The sequence below is a fragment of the Ascidia mentula genome, chromosome 5, assembly GCF_947561715.1.
Source record: "Ascidia mentula chromosome 5, kaAscMent1.1, whole genome shotgun sequence".
NCBI classification, from domain to species: Eukaryota; Metazoa; Chordata; class Ascidiacea; order Phlebobranchia; family Ascidiidae; genus Ascidia; species Ascidia mentula.
In genome coordinates this window covers 10,018,176-10,040,677 of record NC_138570.1, presented here as the reverse complement: position 1 = coordinate 10,040,677, position 22,502 = coordinate 10,018,176, and the positions used below count along the sequence as shown (strand labels likewise).

Below are 22,502 nucleotides of genomic sequence, written 5' to 3'. Positions count from 1 at the left end.
ACAACGTGTACAAATAGATTTTTCTTTACCTTGAGACGTTTTGGGATTTTGAGTCTCGTCGTCCATAGAAAACATTAAATCGCACAGGTCACTCTCTGACGCCATCAAATGGTCGTTGTCCGGCATGATAACAAAGTTTGCCACAGTCGGTTCGGACGCTTGTTTCTTCGTACTTCTTTCACAGAGCTTAATTCCATCCGGAATTTCTGATAGCAAAGGGCCGTGGACAACTTCAAACGAAAATGCCTTTGCGTGCGAACTCTGGTCGGTTTGCGTTGCATTTAAACTGGCCAAAAGGTCGCCGTGAACGCTGTTGTTTTCATCAGTCGTGCCGAGACTCAGAACTTCAGTACAAGCATTGAAGCTGGAAAGATCCTGCATTTGAAGGCCCGACAACGAACCGCGTAGGTCCAAGTTCGCAGTCAAGTTGCCGTACTTGGCTTGCTCGGCCCTGCAGTTCACATCAGCGATCACGTGGGCGCCGTGCATGGTTAGTGTCGCCACCTTGTGGCCGACTTCGCGCACCGGAAGGTAAATATGACGTAACAGCAATATATTGAGCTTTTTGAAGTCTATCACAACGTGACTCTCTATTGGCTCTTCGACTTCGGCCTCGGAGTTAAGTCTCGTGTGGGCTGTGGTTGGTTTAAGAGCCGTATTGCCCTCAAGCGGTGCCTTATCAATTTCAATCGAACTTTTTCCGGTTTTCTTTATCGGTGTGTCCGGTTTTAGCTTGTGCACGAAGTCCAACAGCGTAATCCAGCTGTTGGCGTTAAAAACAACGTCCAGGTTACTGAAATAAGCGTTTACCAAATTACAAGGCTGTTCCTCGTCCAAGTTGTTGTTCAACTCAAATTCGGGTGATCCTGGCTTTAAACTTTTCAACTCAAGCTTAATGAGATGCTCGGAAAACTGGGAGACTTCGGGTCCCGCCTTGCTCTCAGCGGACACGAGGACTTCCTCAGCGCCGAACGGGTCGTAAGGGTTGGCAAATTGCCTGAGATTTTCAGCGACATTCGCGAGTACGTTTGTTGTTGGAACTTGCAATGTTGGACAGGGCAACGGGTTCCCGACGTTGGATTTCAAAGTAGCATTGGACGGACCTAAATTACACATTGGTTTATACAATGATGAGGACAAAGCGCAAAGTTTTTAAAACTAAAAGGTTGCAAAAATTGCAGTTGAGAGCAATGTATTCAGAACGCATTCTTGCATTTACTGAAAAATATTCTGGTATACGTGAAATCAGACATAAACATTTGGCTTATCTTATGATTATTGTGACACGGGGCCTGACGGCACTATTCGTTTGAGCTTTGCTTGGCCGTAGTGTTTCCATCTTGTTTTCTCCCTAAGGTTGCACCTAGTTTGGTGACCAACGGATGACGGTGATTATATAGTCACCACAAAGTGGAAGTCTTTGCTTGGCCGTTTGGTCAGCAAAGTCGGCTGAAAGTCACACCAGCTGCACTGATGAGACCTTTTAGGTCGAAACAGTGGCCATCTGTCTGCAGCTTACACAATAAAATTACGTGTTTGTGAAGATGAAAAAGGGGATGCAGCTCCTGAATCCAACATATTCCCACTCCCGACATCCATAAATACGTTGCGATGAGAGGCGAGAAGTAGCTCGTAGTCATGACCCAACTGCTGCATCACATCCACAAGCAACAGACTGAAGAAAATGATTTAACATCGGTATATAAATCAATGAAAAAGTACGTTTTTGAAACGTTTGACAATTACCCGAAAACAACAACCTTGCATATAATTAAATCCATGGAAAAGACGACAAAAAAAACAATTGACAATATTGCCTAATGAAAACAAATGACCCAAAATGACGACACTACTTCAATTTTTATTACCTGTATATTGACAAGGAGGTCGCAGTGTCGTAAGGTCTCATCACAAACTTGGTTTGAATTCGACTTACTTCAAGAACGGAGAGAGTTTGGTTGCTCAGGTTTTCACCTTGCTCCAAGACAACTGATATCTGGGAAACAGGCATAGAAATACAATCTTCCCCATTAGAATTATTGAACCGGTTTTAAAGGTATTGACAGCTATAATGCGGTTTTGTTGTTACAAAATACTGTGTAATAACATGAGCCCGTTATAAATGGCTTTTTAATGTCAATACTTCACACATAAAATTAGTTATTCGACCATTGGCTAGAGCCAATTTAAAGACTTTTTTTTCAAACCATTGGCCTACTTGGTTGACGGTGAAGTCACACGCTAGCTGTTTGGAATGAGCTTTCTCCAAATTGGACGCCAACTCGTTGCTTAGCTTTGACGAAGAGCCGCCGAGTAAAAATGAAGTAGATGAAGACGATGGGGCAGATTTGGACTTTTTGTGTTCTGGATCTTTCTTGCGAAATTGGTTCAAACATTTGGTGATACAAAATACCTGTGTGCAAAATATGAGTTAGTATGAGGTATGTAAGTCAATCAATTATATGGGATTCACAACCGTCAAGCCACACAGTACTGATAGAAGCATTTGGATTTAACATTTACTGAACGTTAATGCCCTAGAGAGGATATTCGATTACATTTCAGTGTGGTGATAACAGTTTTATCCAACAGTGGATCATGAAAATCCCCAATTTCACATATTTCTAACGTATTCTGGTACTACATAGTCACCAATAGTGCTACTCTTTAAACATTCTGGGGTTAGGAATGTTTTTCCACGCAACTTACTTTTGAATGGCTAACGTGTAGTGTGAGGTGTGGTAAGTTGCCTGTTAACACCAAAGAAGGGAAGAGGGGATCGTAAGTTGGAACGAGACGTTTCTCCACCACAAGATCGACACTGAATCGCTCAACCAGATGATGGGAGCTTTTTCCTCCGCTACGAATGGCGTCAAGTCGTGACGCATCTGGTGCCACAGCAACCTGCAAGATAACGAATAACTTCAAAGAAAGAAAATACATAGCTTGTATGTTAGCGGTTTTGCTGAGAATTGCTGGCAGTCAGTGAAGATTTTCATTTATATAAACTAAAAGTGAAATCAAAAAGTACTATGGAAAAATGGAAAAGGTGGGCTTTAAAGTACAGCAATTTCTTTTGCACTTATTGAGCGCATATTCCACTACAACAAGCGGAAAAATGTAATGAAGTCTCTTTCGCCGTTTTTGAAACTTGCATAGGTGTTTTGATGTCCGTACATTGAGATTATCTTGCTTCATGAAGTGAATTAACAGTGAAAAGACGAAACTGTTAATGTTTAGCGAGGTGAAACTTATAACTAGCTACTGTTGGTCTGATGCCTTGAAGAGACGTAATGTAGTTTGATCCCAGAAGCTGATACAATTTTATGTAAATCATTTAGTATTTTTCGTGATAACATTTCGTTCAGGCCTACTACATACGCATTTTGAAAGTGTTTATTATGGGCTGCAATACACAACAGACCTTGTTGGGGACAAACACGTACTTGCATATCGGAGACGTTCAGATGATAACGTTCGTACATCTTCTCTCGTAACATCCGCTCGCTCAGTTTCTCCGGATTGATGAATCCCTCGTCGACGGGTACTTTCCCGCCATCGACCGACGTCACAGGTTCGTCTGAGCCAATCACATCATCGGAACTGTCGGATTTTTCGTCAGGTTCCGACATCATGGCGGTCTCGGAGGGAGGTGTGTTTGGAGGAGTTTGGAAGTAGTCCTCATCATCATCATCTTCTTCCACCTGACTCCCGACAGATTTATCGGATGAGCTTTCATCCGCGTTCTCGACATTTCGCTTCCGTGATTTGCCCGCTTCTGTGTTGCAAAGACCACACTTTAATTTCACACGTTGAAGAAAGTGTATGTAGCAAGAATAAAAACTGTGGTTATGACAACAGACACGTTTAACGGTGGGTTGAATGAAAAACAACACAAAATAAAATGTTTTCAAAAAAATCTAACTTCGAAATACAGGGAACTATTTCTTTACGACTTGATTTTATTCAAGCGCACTTCCAAAGGTCGTGCTAAGGTAACTTAACAAACAGATCGGCGAAGGTAGAAAAACACGTACCACCAGCATGGTTGTCAAAAGTCATGTGACCCAGGTTAAAGACGACAATGTTGCTGTTGAGATTCGAACAATCGTCGGGAATGAGAATTTCTGGAGCAAAAATGTCGAGCGAGATTGCCCAACGCTTCTGACTTACCTGTTAGGATAGATAAAATTCTTAAACAAATTTAAACCTAATAGAATCACAGACAGTGCACACTGTTTCGACCTATCAGGTATAATCAACGCAACTGGTGACTTGCGACGGTCTTGTCGACTAATTGGAGTCGAATTTCAGAATCGAAATATATTCGAAAGAGGCAAGCAACGTCCATATAAAATGTTCACGTGCAACGTCCAAATAAAATATTATGTATTTCAAGCGTCGTAACCACAAAACATTTCTGACCTTTGCTTTAGATTTTCCTTCTATAATTCTCTTCACGGATCGACGAATTTCCCCCTGCGTCCTCTTCATCCAACCGTCGTATTTACTGCGCGCAGCACTGGAAAGAACTTCGCTGTCCAACTCATATGCTGTGCCTAAAAAGTAAAACATTTTATGAATTGATTTGCAACACAGTTTGCTTGTTCGCAACATTCCTATTTCTTAAGTGCGGTGCATACCTTGGACAGAACTGATAAACGACACATTTTCGAAGTTTTAATAAAATATGAACCGTGTCTATTTTGCGAGACAAGTCTGAATTATAAGTTCAATATAAGAATGGGACAACATTAGAATCTCGCGTATCCGGGACACTCGCTTCATCAATACGTCAACACCTCAAGATATAATCGTGCATTTTACAGAATGCAAAGATTAATAGTTCGGTGACCGCGCATGAAAGGCCAGAGTAAAGTAATACTTATCGGGTTGTAATCATTTTGGTGTAGGTGCTATATGCCATAAAGCACCAGACATTGGCGTTTACATTACGCCGTGCTTTGTTAGTTTGAGTCCGAAAAATGATACGCAACCGCTGCAGTCAGCGTAAATGTGAATCGAGTCAAACGTTTCTGACACGTAGGAAACACGTTGGTGCATTCTCACTTTCCTTTCAAACAAAAAACAAAATCTCAGGAGAAATCACAAATACATTACTTATACCCACCAAGCCGTATATCACTGGCACGAAAACTTAATCATGGGCAACCGTTGGATGTTTTCAACCCAAGTGTCTACAGCATTGGGAATTAGAACGCAGTCGCTAAAACTAACACGAACAAACGTTCGTCCCATTTACGTTCATGGCACACAAACACGGCCATTATCACGTGGCGAAAGTTGTCCAACCTTACATTTTAATATACACACAGGGACCGACCTATGTCCGTTTCTCTGGTGCTGAAGAACTTCTTGAGTTGATCGAACATTCCTGGTATAACAGTGAAAGAAAGTGGGGCGGTCACAACTTCAAGACGGTCAGAGAAGTTGGTTGTATTCGAGTGAGGCAACTTCTCGTAAGTGATGCTGAACACTGGAGAACTATTTCGATCCGGCTCCGATACTTGTGCGATCTGTTAAAGAAACCTGTACACTAACAAGTCCAAATAAATAGCGACGTTTAGTCACCATCCCACACCCCTTGAAACTATAAAGTACACCCCTTGAAACTATAAAGGCCAACAGACCGTATCAACTAGTACGCTTGATAGAAAGTCAATAATAATTACAGATTCAACCTTGGTCGGTGCCTGTGTAAATAGGTTGTTGAAGACGTTCGAGGCCAGATTTCGCATTCCCGATGTAAGCAATGGAGGAGTGACAACAGCAGGAGAGGAGGGTTTTACAACCGGGGCAGGTTTCAGAAGTTCGTAGAAGGGTTCACCTTGTCTTGTAAGATCGCGAAGAATCATTCCACCAAGGTCGGCGCTTACCTCACTCGTTCCGTATCTGTTGATCGAACATTGCTCGTGGTCTATACTATGTATTTATATATGTTTGCATATTGTGTGTAAAATTGTATTTCGTTGTTTTTTCAGTACCACAGGTGATGTTAGAAGGCACATCATGTTTTTTTAACAGAACCAAAATACTACGACGCTAATAAAATCTACTGTAGTATATGGTGTCATTAACACCGACTGCAACTTCAGTTGGAAACGCAAGGATCTCTAACGCTCAAGAGTTCAAATTTTTTCAGGAGCGTGAATATTTGCAATACTCTCCGACTTGTCAGGTAATGGCTTTAAAACAGACATGTCTGTGGTGCCAACTAAACCTGATGATCTATATGGTAACGATCGTTAGTTTTATCAATAAAGTTCTTCGTCGTCGGGCGATTAGATATTCACTTTAGATTTCGCTTATCAGCATCAGTTGGATTGCTTAAAAGTTTATTATGCCGCGGTTGCTGTCAGGAATAAACAGTTTTCAACTACTGCCCTTCTTGCGACAAGTAATTGTTTTGGAATTAACTCTAAAGCCACGTGTGTTGAGCGCCGAATCTTTAATATAATCTATTCAAGTAAGAGCAAGACAAAAACAAGGCACGGTTAGCAAGGTGTTACCTGGGTTTCCACTGACTTGAAAGATTCACGGAGTCAAATTCAAGTGACACGATTCCCTTTTCCGACTCCATTTTTCGTGTGTCGAGCAACGTGAAAGTCCCACTCTCAAGTGAGAAGTCCAATTTGAGTAGAACAGAGTCACGTTTGAGAAACGTGTCATTTGTATCCTGCAGGTCATCGCCGAATACTTCGAACAACTCATCGTCATCTGAAAAATGTAGTAATATTTAATTGAATAATGTGGTGAAATGTCGAACGTCACTATAGCTTTGCCAAGGCAAACACTTTGCGTTTTCGCTTGTGCAGTACGATATGACCTACTAAATTTTTACTCATGGCGTGTTTAAATGTATCTATTGGGGCAGTGATTCCCAACCTTTTTGTGGTTGCGTACTACTTGAAGGTAAAACAATTTCGACGTGTACCACCTAGTTGAGTGTTACAAGGTAACCTATAGGGGGTGAAGTAACATATATTTTGAGATCACTTACGATTTTTTACATTCAAATTGTATCTGCTAATTAGGGAAAGGTGCTCGCGTGCCACCTGGAATGCCGTCGCGTACCACCGGTTGCGAAACACTGTATTGGGGCTTTAATGTTATCATAAATGGACAACGTCACGAAACCCGACCCGGCGAAATATACAAACACGTTGCGTCATAGCGATTGCACAACACGAAAAAGGTCAAAGGTCAGGGGATTACTCATATCGTCACTTCACACATTGACCAAAGATCATTCGCCTGTTGTTAAACTTAATTTTGTACTATGTAGTTGTTTCGTTTGTAGTTATTACACGGCGGTTACGACAAGGTAGGGAAGCGTGATGTGATTTCATACATGTACAAGTACTTAACTGGATATCCTGGGTAAGAAAAACGCCATTTACTTGAATGCAATAGCACATTTCTAACATCCTAAATTTCATACAAACAGTCCACACTTCAAATACAGACCTTATTCATTGTTGATAGTATAATGTCTAAATAATGGTTCAACAAGAAGAACAAAATGTAGACTTACTCAGATCCTCAAACACACTTTCTTCCAGGGTCTTTTGTGATATTGTTTTGGCCACCAACTCCAATTTCTCATCATCAGAATCAGTACTTGGGGATTCTGCATCTGAGTCAGAAGTATTCCTTTTTCTGCCCCAACTGCCAAGCGGATTTCAAACACAAATATTTAGTTGATGATTAAAGTCTGTGATAGCTATGTATTCACATGTGCAGATACCCTTGTTTATGTTGAGAAAAGAAATACAACACATTTACTGTGGTGATTAAGAACAAATTGTTGAAAATGTGACATACCCCAGCCATCCAGCCAAACGCCATGATGAACCCTTGGAAGATTTGGATGTTTTTAGTCCTGCTTTGCTTGACTTCAGTTTCTAAATAATTAAGATAAAAGGTAATAACTGCACATGATGCACACTATATAATGTTACCTTTTCAGCATCTTGTTTAAGTTTGGTCTCTTCATCAATTTTGTTGAAGACCAACTCACGTAAAATCCGAAGTTCATCAAAACTTAAATCTGATTCCATTGAGTCTATAGAGAAGCTCAATTCTGCATTCTGCAAAAACATTTAGTTACCCACCATGTTAGTTTAGGATGTAAACGATGACCAGCAAGCAATACAAAATTGAAAACCGCACACCTGTGCTTTGAGAACATATTTTGTGTGGAGAAGTTCTCTGTATTCCCTTGTATATTTGACATTAAGCTTTGCCCTTTCCAGTATATATGACATAGAGGATCGTTGTCTTTTCTGTCGGATGATTTTAAGATGTGATTGGATTGCCCAATTCCACCATGAAGAAGGACTATCAAAGTAAAAAAAATCAAGTTAGTGTTTTCAAGTTGGGAATGTACACAAGCAACACACTTTTCACTAATTTCCTGTTGTGGTTTATCACTTCGATGTTGTCTTTGTTTGTCCCATCGCGTCACCTCACTCGCAAGGGTCACAATTTGCTGATACTGTGTTTTTTCAAGGTACAGGGGAATAGAAGATAGTGAAAGAGAGAGGGCAAGACGTGGCTTTGAAGCACTCCGCAGAGGGAAGGCACTGCAGTCTCTTGTAAACCTGGCATCGCCGCTTACGGGTTGTAAAATAAACTGGTTTGACTGATTGTTGTCATCAGGATCTCTGTAACTGGGATTTTCTTTGTCAACCATTTGACGCTCCATATTGCTCTGTGCGGTGAGACACAAAAATAATTAAATTAGTCATTTGTTTTGTTTACACAATAACAATCACACATTTTTTGGCAGTTTTGCAGAAGACAAACTCTACATTTTTGAGAGTTATTCTTTAATATAGTGGAAGTAAAATGCATGCAACAGGAATTTTGCAAACTTGACATTGCAAACCACATTGAGGTTAAATAATGTCACCTAAAGGCAAAACCACAAGACAAACACTAACACAAAACATTGCATGGTCTTACGTATAAATTCTTTGTAAATGTAAATTTTCCATGAAAACATCTCTTACATTTATAATAAAATACATGATGTTGGTGTAGATAAAAAATACATTGTACCCACCACAATTTCAGTATGCTCCATGGACCCAAACAAAATTGATTTGGTGTTCCAGTAAAAAGACATGTCAGACAACTGCATCTTTTTCCACTTTTTGCTGTCACCTTTGAGATTGGCAGTCTTAGGCACCTGCAAAACCACATGATTAAAATATTTGTATTGACATAAAACATATGTATCTGTGTGACAAACCCAGTTTTCATCAGTGCTTTGAGCAGAAAGAACATTAATGTGTATTCCACAAGAAAAAGTTGAAGGCAATGTGATATCATCTTCATAACGTATATGAAGATCAAACAACCTGACCTGTCAGATACCAATAACTGATGAATAATAGAATATACTTTTGGTAAGCTTCGATATTAAACAGACCATATAAAAAGCAACCACATTGTTTAGAAAAACTTAGAAATAAATGATGCACTTTATATCATACTTGCAAGTTTTCAACTATGTTTGTGACGATGCTTGATGAGTATGCATGCCATATTGCATAAATTGACTTTGTTGACCCCTGGGTGGCTTTCCACTTGTCCTCAAGTGCACTAAGCTGTGTTTGCTTTCTGATAATTAAAATATGTACACAAGTTTTTAAACCTACTTGAACTCTATAGAATGCTACCTTTTTTCCTTTTTGCTTTTGTGGGCATCAGCATCAAATGTGTTTTGCTGCTTTGACGGACCAACAATCAGATACAGTTTGTTGATGTCGATAACCCATGGTTCACTGCATTTGCAAACACAGAAACAAAAGTTATATCTACAAATGTACAATAGATCTAGGGATCAAGAGTGAAACCCTTGCATCCAAACTGAAACTCATTCATGAAAATTTAAAATAAAAATTTAAAGTATAACGTTGTGATCATGGGTATGTTTTTAACACTAATGAAATGACCACAAATTGCTGTGCTATTAATTATCTACAACAAGTGTCAGCTCCATCAACTGCAGGTTAAGTTACTTCCAACTATTTAAATGTTTAACTTATTTCAAGAAAAATATAGTTTTAATCCTTATTGTGAAGTTATACTTATAATTCTTGTAGCTTGGAATTCTGAGAGCAATTTTTCCAATATAACCCCATTTAACTTCAACCCCAGGGAGATCAAGCTCTTTTAAAGCATCTTTGCGAAGTGACAATCCTTCAAGTTCCACAGCACCTAAAAAAGAATTAATTTAAACTAAAACATACATACAACTTTTCAAACCATTGGAAACAAAAAAAACAATTCTTTTCAAGGTGAATGTCAGTTTAATAATGCTCTGAACCTACCTCTGCACAATACTAGCTACAACATGCACTATAGAATATCATGTGTACACTGTTATAAAATATAAATGTTATGTATTGTTTAGAATAATAGTTTGTGCTATTTAATAAGTTGTAAGCCCATATTGAAAGGTTCACAACTTAAAGGATTTGTTGTCTCAGGTATTGTTAATTGTGTAAATAGTACATGGACTAGTCAATATTTCGCTTATATATCTGGTCTAATTTCTTAGTTTACTTTTTGCACAGATGGCATTGAAATAAAAAAAAATTCAATTCAGCATAAGGCATACTTTCAAACCATTTTAAAACCATAAACACTTACCTTTAACGATACCAATGGACAGGTTTTCCTGATTAAAATCTTCAACATATTGACCAATATAGTGATTCAATACTTGTGCTGCAAAACGCTCCAACATTGCTACCACTTTGTTGAGATAACAGTTAATTAACAAATAACTATGTCAACATTTCTGTATCTGCAGTTTGCAACAATGCGTGATAAGACGTTTTTAATAAAGAGCAACTGTAATCGTTCTGTGCTGTAAAGAAAACCAACCAAATCTATTCAATACAATGTTGGTTGGTAGGTTTTGTGTATGTTTTTGAGGGAAATACCCATTATTGTATCCAATGACCTAAGCAAAAATATTTATTTTGCATAAAACGACGTCAATAATCAACTGAAAAAATGGCATAATGCACACTAAAACATAACAGTTTGTAATCCGCCGAAATTGTATATCAAGCTTTGCGTCTGGCTTCAAAACAAATCATCGCACACGAAGTGAATAACCAAGTTCCTGTTGTACAATTCAAAAGTTCATAGGTGCTAAGGTAGTAAGTTCTATTTGTAGTGTTTCATGTCAATGAAAGAGTAAAAGTAGCTTATGCATGAAAACGCACAAAGGGATGCGTTGGAAGTTGTTGGAGTTGTTGCTTTGAAAAAAAAAATTATGGAAAAATGTTGCGGTCTGTATTGATATTGATAAGTAGGCCTATATATGATGTTCAACGCCCGACGTTTTGAGTAAATTTACTGTTTTAAATTGTTTTGTTCTATTTGAAGATATTTAAACGCAAAGAAACACGCAAGCGCATGTAATTAATCCATGGTGATATAGGATTACAAATCAGAACATTAGAATGTAGTTACAAATCAGGAAAGTTTTGACAAATTTACAAGTTTGTGTTAGTAATACCCACGAAAGAGCTCTCGGATGGCAATTTTATATAAATTAAATGTTGCTGATATTCTATTGGCTTTTGATATTTGTTCATCGGATGTGTTTCTCATCACAGGCTAGGAACCGATAGCGACAGCAATCGGATGCCAGTTAATCTTGGTACCTCTGACCCTATACGGCGAACAACTGTGCAGGCGCTTGGAAAGATCGCGCTGCTGGAAAACTTCAATTTATTGCTTCATGTCTCTTGTGATGAAATTTCTAGTTTGTTTAGCAATTTTTGTTCTAAGGCCTTTTTTGCAGGAAAAGCAAGATTTAATTGTCGTGCTTCCTAAAAAGGTACATTGATTAGTGTAGATTTTTTTAAATATATTTCAAAAAATTTACGTTGAAGCTCTGTCACCTTTCGTTTTTTATCATAACCAGGGTTAAAACAACAGCCGTTAAATTCCCACAGGAACGGGGTTCCGGCATACTTTCAACACTGGTTATAACCCAGCTCAATTGGTCCATGTTATCATTGGTCTTAAAATCAAAGTGTATCGCTGCGTCGATTTGGGTACAATAAGGAGACCCCGTTTGCGTTCCGGTGGAATTATTATAACCGCAGATCGCACATATGCTTGTGTCCAGGAAAAGGCCAGGAAAGCAGCACGGTATCGACCCCTGATCTGGCTCTTTACTGCTCCGGAGACACCGAAACAAAAAATCGTTGATGTTAAAAATGCTGTTGAAAACTGCGAGTCCAAGACAAAGATGGGCGTTGAGCCCGACGTATGCAAAGGCGAATATTTAGGTTTTAAACGAGGAACCTTATTGTCACGGACCACCTGCGTCGACAACAACAAGGCCCCAGGCGTTTCTTCGCGAACGTAAATTTCCTCAAAGTTTCGTAGAGTGGACCGCCTAAAAATGAAATTTTATTCTTCCTGTGTTGCATGTACTATGTTTTGTTTGTAATGAAGTTAGGCGGGAGAGGTTGTGATGCTCGAACGCAATGATTGGCCGGCGTTTTAACGCAATGTGCCTCTAGCAGAATAGCGCCCTGTTAGTTTACTCTGTACTTCTATACCTTACAGGTTTAATTGTAACTTTCTTGAAACCAGGATTGAGATTAGTTAACTCGAATTCCACCAAAGGTTTTGATATGTAGCTTCAATATATGTTTTCTGTTCAACATGTCCGACACAAAATAATAACTATGTGAAGATTAAATATGTTTCGAAAATCGACAAAGGAGATTTTCACACAAACGAGGTAAATGAAGTTACTGCCAACATTTTAGAAAAGGCTTATACTTGTGGTCGAAACGTCGTTATAACAACACCAACGTTCTGTTTATTGCAAAAAGTTCAGTCTCTCAGAATTTTGTTAGTTGCTGTGGTACAATGTAACAGCTGCTCACACATGCTCACGAAGAGGCCCATGCTGGCATTGTTGTTGGAGGAAGCGTAAAAAATTGCAATAAAACGCTTAAATATCGACAAATTTTGTCAGTTGCGGACACTACACAAATGGATGAACGCAAAATTTTCGGAGTTTTTTTTATAATACAAACTAAATTCCCTTGATTAGGCACTCTATTGTAAAAGACTGACTTTTGTATTACAAAAATTACACTATAGCTTTCGCGAGTTCCTCTCGCTTCGTCAGGTGTAAAACGCTAGTGTAAAGCTAGTGTAATTTTTGTAATACAAAAGTCAGTCTTTTACAAACCATTTCAGTTTATTGCTTAACATTTCTTGTTAGAAATGTTGAAACTGTGCGCAGTTATGGACTCAAAGACCAGGCCAAGGCAAGAATAAAGTTGCAGCTGATCTAAAACAGAGCAGAATTCGACACTCCAAACAATTTTGATTTCTTGTTTTTTATGGCAGTCTTGAGTGAAAATGAGTGAGAATAAAACCAACGCAGACAACGTAATCGAAACGTTAGGAAAGTACCAGCTTTATATGTGTGTGCTGTTGTTTCTGTGCACTGTTCCGAATGGAATTTCAACATTGATGATTGTATTTACCCACGAAACTCCTCCGTTCCATTGCAAGATTTCTCAAGCGGTAAAAAAACAACTTGTTTTAAATATAGAAGAGGTCTAGAGTTTGTGTATTTCTCAGATCAACTCAACCGACAGCAGCTTTAATCAAACAATTACAACTTTTCAAAACAAATCCCTTGATTCCTGTAAAAGGTACAATTAAAAAAGCACCGTTTACATTAGGCAGAAATAACAATAGTGGCTAAAAATACTGTTTTGTGTTTACTATTTTGCACGGGTCGTTTTTGTCTTTAAGCATACGGAGAGCAAATAAAAACATCTAAGTAAAAATCTATGTAAAAGGCATGAGTGGGAGATACTAAATGTTTAACACAGTTCTATTTGTTTTATGGCTATAACAAATCTAACATAATAACGTTGTTAACTACATTTGTGCTGTGTTTGTTCTATCATTTTTGTTTACCATAGGACTGAACAAAGTAACCACAAGGGGTCGCAAAACATATCCAGCATATCATGTGACGGAGATTGGGAATATATTTCGAAAAAGCAGACAATAGTGACAGAGGTGAAAATAGGTTTTGGAAATGTGTTGTATAATCGACATTCGCTTGTTCTGTGAGGGCAAAAAGTCCACAATTTGTAATAAATGTAAAAATTGCAGTGGGACTTGGTCTGCGAAAAAGCTTGGATAAAGCCACTTATTGGAACCGTGTATTTATGTGGTATCCTGTTGGGATCTTGTACATCTGGAATTTTATCAGACAGGTGAATGCATGCCAGAATGCTCTAAAGGCTGACCCGCGTGGCGTCCTACAACTGCAGTGCACATTTGAGTCTCCAAATATAATTTTAGGATTATTTTTGAATACATTGTAGAATTTTTCGGTAAAGTAATTTATTGGGAGTAGCATATATTGTTTTGGTTCACACTGGCCCTTCTGCAGGTAATTTAGTAAGCTTAATTTTTACTTACGTCCCGCCAGCTTTCGTTGAAACAAAAAAAAACTAGTGGTTTATTGCAAACTCCACTGGGTTAACATTCAAACATTTTATCAGATTTGGTCGACGGCCTCTTTTTCTTTGGTCCACTGCCTTTCAATTTGGAAGTCTTTTCGCAGCTGGATTTTCAGTTAACGTTGAGATGTATGCAGTTATGTTGTTTGTTATGGGGCTTTCTAGTCTTATAAACTATCAGATAGCTGTTGTGATAAGTAAGTTCTTTAGTAAGTATCTCTAGAAAGCATTTAGATAACGAATCAACAACTTATAGGTACTGAAATAACTGGTTCAAATTACCGGGCTCTGTTGTCAATGGTGGTGAACTTGGCCTACGCAGTTGGCTACATGATCCTACCCTTGTTTGCTTATCTGTTACCTTCGTGGCGATGGTTCATGAAGGTTTTTGGACTGATGGGACTTCTATATATTCCTACATACTGGTATAAATTCACATGAGCATATGTTTTTATTTTAACGACATTCTTTAATTTATGTTGCAGGGTGTTTCCGGAGTCGCCACGCTGGTTGCTAAAACAACGCAATAAAGACAAAGCCATGCAAATGTTAAGACATATTGCAAAGGTCAATGGGGCTTCGCTCAATGAAGAGAAACTATTGGTTGGTAACATGTTCATATCGTGCAAGTGTAGCCAACGATTTTCTTCTTACCTTTTAGACACCATTACAGGAATTTGATGCAGAAAATAACGTAGTTGATGAAAAATGTCCAACATATCTTGATTTGTTTAGAGTAGTTGAGATGAGGAAAAGAACGATTGCTTTGTGTTTGATTTGGTAAGCGTATTGCTTTTTTAGTCTTGGCAATAGTTGTTAGTCAAACATTATTATGTACATAGCGGGAAAAAATTCAATGTTTATACAGCAGTAATTAGTGTATTGGTCTTGTCTTGGCCCTTATGTCGAAACGTCAACAAGGAAACAAGTTAAACAATTTTATTTTAATGTAGGTTTTGCGAAGGTGCAGTGTACTATTGCATTGGTCTCAATACAAGCGACCTTGGAAAAAACATCTACGTAAATTGCTTTATAGCAGCCGCTGTTGAAATCCCCGCCTACATTGGAGGAGCTTATATTTGTGAACGATATGGAAGAACTAACACAATGGCTGTGTACTTTATGATTGGGGGAATTACCTATGGAATAGTGCCAGTATTTCAACTGGGTGAGTATTTTGGGATTTGTGGATTTGAAATAACCAAAATCAATCTACACTCTACGGTAAATACCTTGCAAAATATTATCGGTTACCAAGCACACAAATATTTTTCCAGTTCACGAAACATTAGCCTTGGCTTCTGCTATGGTCAGCAAAGTTTTCATTTCTGCTCAATTCATGCTGATTTACATGTACACTTGTGAAGTTTACCCAACATTGCTCAGACACATGGGTGTTGGTGCTTGTTCAACTATCTGCAGGGTGGGAAGCATGGTGGTCCCGTATCTTATATTTGCTGGTAAGTAGATGACATATAAATGTTTTTGGTTTTATTATGTCCTATATTTGCCGATAAGTAAATGACGTACAAAAGGTTTCAGTTGGTCTGAGGTGTTATATGACATACTGCAAAACTAAAGTTATTGTATGTGAGCCAACCTAAAAAACATCTAAACAGGAAATCAAATTAATACAAGTATTCCTTACGCTGTGGTGGGAGTGATATGTGTATTGGTGGGATTCCTTTGTCTGACAATGCCAGAAACAAAGGGAAGGATTGTTCCAGCCACCATAGACGAAGCCTTGAAACTGAAAAGGTAAAAAAGCACCGAGTTATTCAAACTTTGATCTGACAGATTTTTCTCTTTTTACGCAGAAAAGCAAGATTTCCTTTCTGTCGTGCTACTTAAAACGAATCATTGGTTGTCCAAGTTCATGGTTACAAACATTTTCGAGAAACTTCCACAAAACAAGTTGTACCAAGTTTTGTCGTTTTGTTTTACGTTTCGTTGTTGAAGTAACTGGTCTAAACATTCTCACACATGTTTTTTTGAGTTGAATATTTAACAAGATTATATATCTGAGAAAATACATTAATCCAGTGTAAGTGTATATTTTTGTGATCAAAAAAAGAATGTGAAGTTTGACAGGAGACAAGACTGTAACATATTCAGAGAAACCAGAACTTGTATTGCGTAATGTTTTGTTTGCAGCATCGCACAAGCATTGCATAATTCATCTCGTTTGCAGCATTGCACAAGCATTTGCAAGCCCCGGAACTATATGCATTGGATATTTCGCAACTTCAGACCCAAGTGTAAACATAACCCCATAATGTAACCCAAATGATTTATCCATCAATTGTTCTCGAATAAAGTGATTCATTCTACATCCTGTTTACATATAACCTCGTTGCGCCAGTTTACAATATCCTGTATTTATGTTCTTGTATTGTATTATTTCAAACGGTTCATGATATCACGTGACATTATTGACCAATCAGCTACCAGTAGGGAGAGCTCAAAAAGTCCAGTGTGTACCTGTAAACTCATTCTACTATCATTCTATCTTCCTACTATTCTGCTATTAACTGCAATTCTATCTGAGCCTGGTAGAATCAACGTTCGTATTGCAGAGTTCGTAATGTACGGTTTTGATGAAGCATTTAACCGATTTCAATACAATCAATATTCGGAGAAATATCCAAGGTATGATTACTTTGAAGGACGAGGTAGAAGAAATCATTACATTCCAAGAGACCCATCCCGCGCTCGCGCTATCGAGGCACTGTTAAATATCTCTGAGACAATTAGAGTTATTTACAAGACCCATATTTATGATAAATCTATTTTGAAGCATACGACACCCTAGTGAGATGTCAAAGAACCTTTTTCTGTACCATCTCGACGAAATATTGAAGGGGGTAAATACTGATTTCAAACAAAGTTGTTGAAACCAATTCAGAAACATTTTTGGAATGAAGGTTTTGTGCAAACTGGGGGTGAAAAAAAGTTCGTATCAGGTAGACCTGCACTTTTTTTCTTGTATAGATCCACAAGCTGAGATATAAAAGGTTTGGTTCGCATAACTCGATAAACTTGCAAGCTATATAAAAAAATCCATAACATCACGGTACTATTGACCAGCAAGGCTTAGAGCACTGGTTGTTAACCTAAGGGGCGCGAAGTTACAGTTTTATTAGGTCTCTGTAGGATGGAAATTGTAGAAACATTGTTTATGTGTGCATCATTTTATTATTCTCGAGATTTTATTGTTCTCAAGTCCATGCGGAGCACCAGCACAGTAAGAATCATTTTCAGACAACGAACAATTCTTGAAATATTAAGCAAACAGTTTGTTAAGCAATGTACAAATGTTGTCGTGTCATCAGCACCGAGCTCCATCAGCACACACAAAACCAAGAAAACCGTAACTGCCTGTTTAATGCTTTATCATTGCTCCCCAAGCAAAAGCTACGGTTAGTGCCAGTCCATACGAAATGCTATAAACGACTCCCCCACTGGTAGTTTCTGGGTCAACGGCTCCTACTGTTGAAACTATTGCTAAATCAACAGTAGTTGCATCTTGCGATGTTCCAGGACCAGTGCTTTCCGACAAATTAGGACTTTCGGTTGGCATTGAGGTTGTGTTAGAGTCGGGTGCAGTGCTTGGCTCAACACTGGGCGAACGCGTTACGTAGTAATCTATTGAGTCCCAAGTGTCACAGAAATGCTCCCGATATGACGCTTCCGTGATACTCTGACCTTCCTGGATACGAATATTTGTCCACATTTGATTGGCTTCACTGCTTTCCGTCTGCAAGCAAAACCAGATGTTACAAGTTTAGGAAATCGGTTACACGTGATATGGAAATGCCTGTTGAATAAACATTGCAAGAAACATACAGTTCCGACAACTTTTTTGCATACTTATTAGGTCCATCCTCGGGTACGGTTTACTGTGTTTGCGTTGATAAAAGGAAATGTAGATAAATTTGATTACAGACAAAAATGTAAGAGTCAGAATTAAACATTTTTTGAAAGAAAAAAGTTACTTCCAAAAAAGGCATACAACGTAAATTGGACGTGGACAGCATTATGCGGTGTTTGATCAAATTTACAAAATCTTTAATTTCACAAAGCGATTTTTGCACTTACATATGCTGGCCACCCACTAAATTCCCCTAGAGATGTTGTGAGTCCAGATGAAGGAACGCCAGTGTTGGCAAAACCTCCCCAGTATGTTGTGAACATGTCTGACACAACCTTGTCGGTCTCCGTAAAGTTCGTCCTACAAAAGTCAAAGTTCGCAGCTTTTTTGAAAAGTTCTTTCTAAAATAAAAGGTTTACGGAAAAAAAGTGTAGTAATCAAAAACTTTGTATTAAAGTTTCAGAAACCATTTTGATTGAAATCATAAATACCAGTCTTTATTTCAGGTGTCTGAAAGATTTCAATATGCTGTTTCTGGTACTGATGCATTATAGAAATAATATTCCATGTACATTTTGCCATGGCCCGATAATCACGACACTATCGTGTAAATTTTTTTTACCCATGTCCTGTATCAGACTTGAAGACGAATATTATCTCGGATGAGTGGAAGGCAGTTCCACAAACCGGCGTAAAATCCTGGATTTCATTGCAACTTTCCTCGTTCAAGGCGTAAGCGTAGTTATAGAGGTACACGGGCACTTGAGCCTGATTCGTGTTGGTTGAAGTGCGGGAAGCAAACCTTTGCATAGCAACAGTGCAGGAAAGAAAGATTTGAAACACGTATTGTACAGCATACCTCGCAAGTGCTCGACTTGGACAAACGAAAAACATGTCGGTGACCTCTTGCCCTAGAATGGCGCTGTAATTCAAGCTTTGATTGTAGGCATCGCTGTACAACTTTGATATCGTGGCTCCATCCTCTTCTCCAAGAATTAATTTGTTGACGGCCTGCAGAATGTGATCACAGTTACAGTGGATGTTATAATGAAATACAGCGTCGGTATTAAATCAAAGTACATGGTTTAAAATGTTTGGAAAAAAAGATCGAAATAACGTAATCGTATGAGAGATCTGTGCTAAAATGATCGTCTGGCGTGTATTGGTTTATTTGGATCACGTTTTTTTAACAAGATTTTTTACATTTACATCAAATATTTGCTTTGTACATAATGTGCTGCATAACTCACGTCAAAATCAGTTTCGTCAAAGTTTGGAAAAAGTGAAACCACTTCAGTGACGTAAGACATTTCTTCGTTGTTCGTTCCAATGATGACTTCTTTGTCAGTGTGCCAATGGCCCATTTGGACTAAATTTAAAGGCTGGTCGGTGTACTCAACACCGTCAATATATGGTCGAAACGGCTCGATTCCGCTATAGAAATCGCCATTGAACAAAGATCCCACCATCACTGTGTTTCTTGTGTCTGTGATGTCGAAAGCAGTTGCCTCCCTAAAAGCAAGTGATTTTCTGCAATTATCCTGTGTTTACGGGTTATAATTGTCATTGAATAAGTCCAAAACTGTAATGCGTCTGCAACAGGCGGACGTTCTGATTCGTTACATTCTTTCATATTTTTGTGCTGTTACGAAGTTTGAACACTATATATTGAAACACCTAATATTCAAAACGTGAGATAAGATAGGTTGGAATCCAATTGCCTTTTTGGCATAGTTAAATATAGCTTCACAATATTCGCTGTTTAAAATAGATGGATGTATTTTAATCAAACGCGGATTGATGATTTTACCTCAGGCAAGTTGCATCATTTTTATTGCGGCATGTAAAACCTATTGCCCCAACCACACGCGAGGTTATCGTCAACGCCTGGGTAGCATTTTGATAGGGAAACACGGCAGGGTTGCTTTCCATTATCGCCCGATTGAACAAATTCTTGCTATTCTCCGAAACTAGATGGAAAAGAATGGATTGTCCTCCCGCACTCTCTCCAAACAAAGTAACCTGACAAAAAATCAACGAGTTACTTTGAGTTAAGCTGGCATCGTCGCACTTGGACTTACTCTGTCGGGGTCACCACCGAACTTGTGTATGTTGTCCTGCACCCATTGCATACCAAGCTGCTGATCTTTCAATCCTTGGTTTCCTTCAATTAAAGAACCGTTCTCCTCGAAAATTAAAAACCCTAATGGACCTGGACGAAAAGTGCCTGATTAGCATCACGTTGCTAAGTCCGGAACGTTCGATGCAAGGAAATTTCGGAGTTTAAACTCCATATTGACAAGTACGACATCTTAATACTCACCGACTCTATAGTTAATATTGACTACAATAGCATTTGATGCCTGGCTAAGCCAACGTCCATCGGTTTTGGGACTTGTTGCTCTTCCTGTAAAGAAAAACCCTCCGTACAGCCACACAAGCACCGGCAAACGATCGCTTGGTGGCGTAGTTGAGTTGCTGAGATCGACTGCTGTCGGAACGTACACGTTCAACACGAGACAATCTTCCGACATCTATAATGACGGTTAACGATAAATAATCGATTACTATTTAAGTAAGGTTTGTGTAAACCACGAAGGGCAAAAAACGACATGTTTGTGCCTTTTACTACTGACCTTACCATCACACAGCAACTGTCGTGATATAAGGTTTATTTAAGTACATGAGACTGGGAACAATGGTTGGTCTGTGTTATATTAAATATGTAAGCACGCATACATGGAATAAATTCGCGGGCTGGAAGTAAATGTTTGTGCCTGGGGGTTTTCTATATATGTCAGAAATTTTGTACATGTTTTAGGAATGAGAATTCCCTTTGTCATCTTACGTGACTGCTTTCCGTAATGTAAAGTTTTTTTATCTTTCTTTTTGAGCATATCACACGCGAGTTAATAAGTGACAAAGTTCCATTTTCTATACCACTTTCAGCACATCATTTTCTTGGAAACTATTTGTTCACTGAACTGCGGAAAATCACTGAAGAGGAGTGGAGTGGACCCCAATATATCTTATATATGCACTTACCATGGCTCCGTATTCTGTATAATTCCTCACTTGGTAACACATTTTACCGTCAGGGGTGGTAGCATTAAACGGACCCGAAAAATTCTCCGCCGGTTCTGGGGCCATAAACCTTTAAAAGTTTTTCAATGTATTTATTCCGCACGTGACTAATGTCCACGTGAGCCAATTAGGGGGAGTCAACCCCAACACACACCACAGACTAACAAGTTTCTGGTGCCTTTGTTTGCGGTTTACACAGAGACTGCCAGGCACCCCGTGCACTGATATGCGGCTACTTAGGAAGCAAACATTTACTGAAAAACTTTTGAGTCATGGTGTTTGCTCGTAACATGGTGCGACATTATTTGTACACGAGTTGCAAATTAATTTCATGCATTGCTGAAGTAGGCGACAAAGACCCCAATCAAACGCTGCGTCGACTTGTCACCCATAAGGGTTTCAGGTATGCATCCATACCCAGAACTAAGCACTTTGCCAACTGCTACGACCACGTGTGTAAAACTATGCAAAACATTTTCAGTGAAAAAGGTGCTTGAGAAAAGTGCGTGATTCATAATGAATTTAATCTGCGTGATTTAGAATTCTGCCATGGAGTGTTATATATGTCACATCACACTGAAAATGTCACATCACACTGAAAATGTCCTTTTCTTACCTTTTGTCATCCACAGGTGGTTTTCCGAACGGCACACTAAAGAATGCGTGTGATTCTGGCAACGTTGTCCCAATCACAATTCCATTCCTTACTTCTACCTCGGGATTGCCCAATGACTCCATTTTTGTCAAATCGCTGCCAGCATTTTCATCATCCAAGAATTCAACGTTCCATGGGGTTCGTTGAACAAGATCGAATCCGTTGCCATCCGAAAGTCCAGAATCACTTAATTCAGCCTGCTTTATTAGGTTGTAGATTGCCAACGATATGGGTTCGTCAAACGCAGATGCCAGGGCATGTGCAAAAATACACATCAGCAAAATCTTTACGTGCATGATAAAGACCGTGTTTCAACGTTTCCCACTTCTAA

The 22,502-nt window shown here is 38.8% G+C and overlaps 3 protein-coding genes across 3 annotated transcripts in view; 1 reads left to right on the top strand and 2 right to left on the bottom strand.

Moving 5' to 3' along the window:
* LOC145903709 (intermembrane lipid transfer protein VPS13D-like) overlaps positions 1-10,780 on the bottom strand; it is a 39,143-nt gene extending 28,363 nt beyond the window's left edge. The window contains exons 1-22 of the mRNA XM_082991837.1: positions 10,684-10,780; positions 10,119-10,248; positions 9,708-9,812; positions 9,522-9,648; positions 9,278-9,391; positions 9,089-9,214; positions 8,424-8,734; positions 8,196-8,361; positions 7,983-8,111; positions 7,846-7,925; positions 7,556-7,689; positions 6,531-6,738; positions 5,703-5,913; positions 5,345-5,537; positions 4,426-4,559; positions 4,038-4,173; positions 3,447-3,778; positions 2,710-2,904; positions 2,219-2,413; positions 1,869-1,996; positions 1,533-1,675; positions 30-1,103 (exon numbers count right to left, since the gene is read on the bottom strand). Coding sequence (XP_082847963.1) covers positions 30-1,103; positions 1,533-1,675; positions 1,869-1,996; positions 2,219-2,413; positions 2,710-2,904; positions 3,447-3,778; positions 4,038-4,173; positions 4,426-4,559; positions 5,345-5,537; positions 5,703-5,913; positions 6,531-6,738; positions 7,556-7,689; positions 7,846-7,925; positions 7,983-8,111; positions 8,196-8,361; positions 8,424-8,734; positions 9,089-9,214; positions 9,278-9,391; positions 9,522-9,648; positions 9,708-9,812; positions 10,119-10,248; positions 10,684-10,780 — 4,468 coding nt within the window. The remainder of the gene's footprint in view (positions 1-29; positions 1,104-1,532; positions 1,676-1,868; positions 1,997-2,218; positions 2,414-2,709; positions 2,905-3,446; positions 3,779-4,037; positions 4,174-4,425; positions 4,560-5,344; positions 5,538-5,702; positions 5,914-6,530; positions 6,739-7,555; positions 7,690-7,845; positions 7,926-7,982; positions 8,112-8,195; positions 8,362-8,423; positions 8,735-9,088; positions 9,215-9,277; positions 9,392-9,521; positions 9,649-9,707; positions 9,813-10,118; positions 10,249-10,683) is intronic.
* Positions 10,781-13,489: 2,709 nt separating this feature from the next.
* LOC145902729 (solute carrier family 22 member 4-like) lies at positions 13,490-17,027 on the top strand. Its single transcript, XM_082990823.1, has 12 exons — positions 13,490-13,605; positions 13,663-13,736; positions 14,013-14,112; positions 14,209-14,312; positions 14,604-14,758; positions 14,818-14,986; positions 15,047-15,164; positions 15,223-15,341; positions 15,515-15,729; positions 15,839-16,021; positions 16,181-16,319; positions 16,379-17,027. Exons 1-12 carry the CDS (start codon positions 13,501-13,503, stop codon positions 16,410-16,412), a joined length of 1,515 nt encoding a protein of 504 aa, XP_082846949.1. The 5' UTR covers positions 13,490-13,500; the 3' UTR covers positions 16,413-17,027.
* Positions 17,028-17,943: 916 nt separating this feature from the next.
* On the bottom strand, positions 17,944-22,467 carry LOC145902873 (para-nitrobenzyl esterase-like). Its single transcript, XM_082990963.1, has 10 exons — positions 22,133-22,467; positions 21,478-21,586; positions 20,756-20,966; positions 20,514-20,644; positions 20,243-20,454; positions 19,683-19,944; positions 19,292-19,443; positions 19,055-19,234; positions 18,660-18,792; positions 17,944-18,318 (listed from the first exon to the last, which is right to left on the bottom strand). Exons 1-10 carry the CDS (start codon positions 22,465-22,467, stop codon positions 17,944-17,946), a joined length of 2,100 nt encoding a protein of 699 aa, XP_082847089.1.
* Between the last annotated feature and the right edge of the window lie 35 nt (positions 22,468-22,502).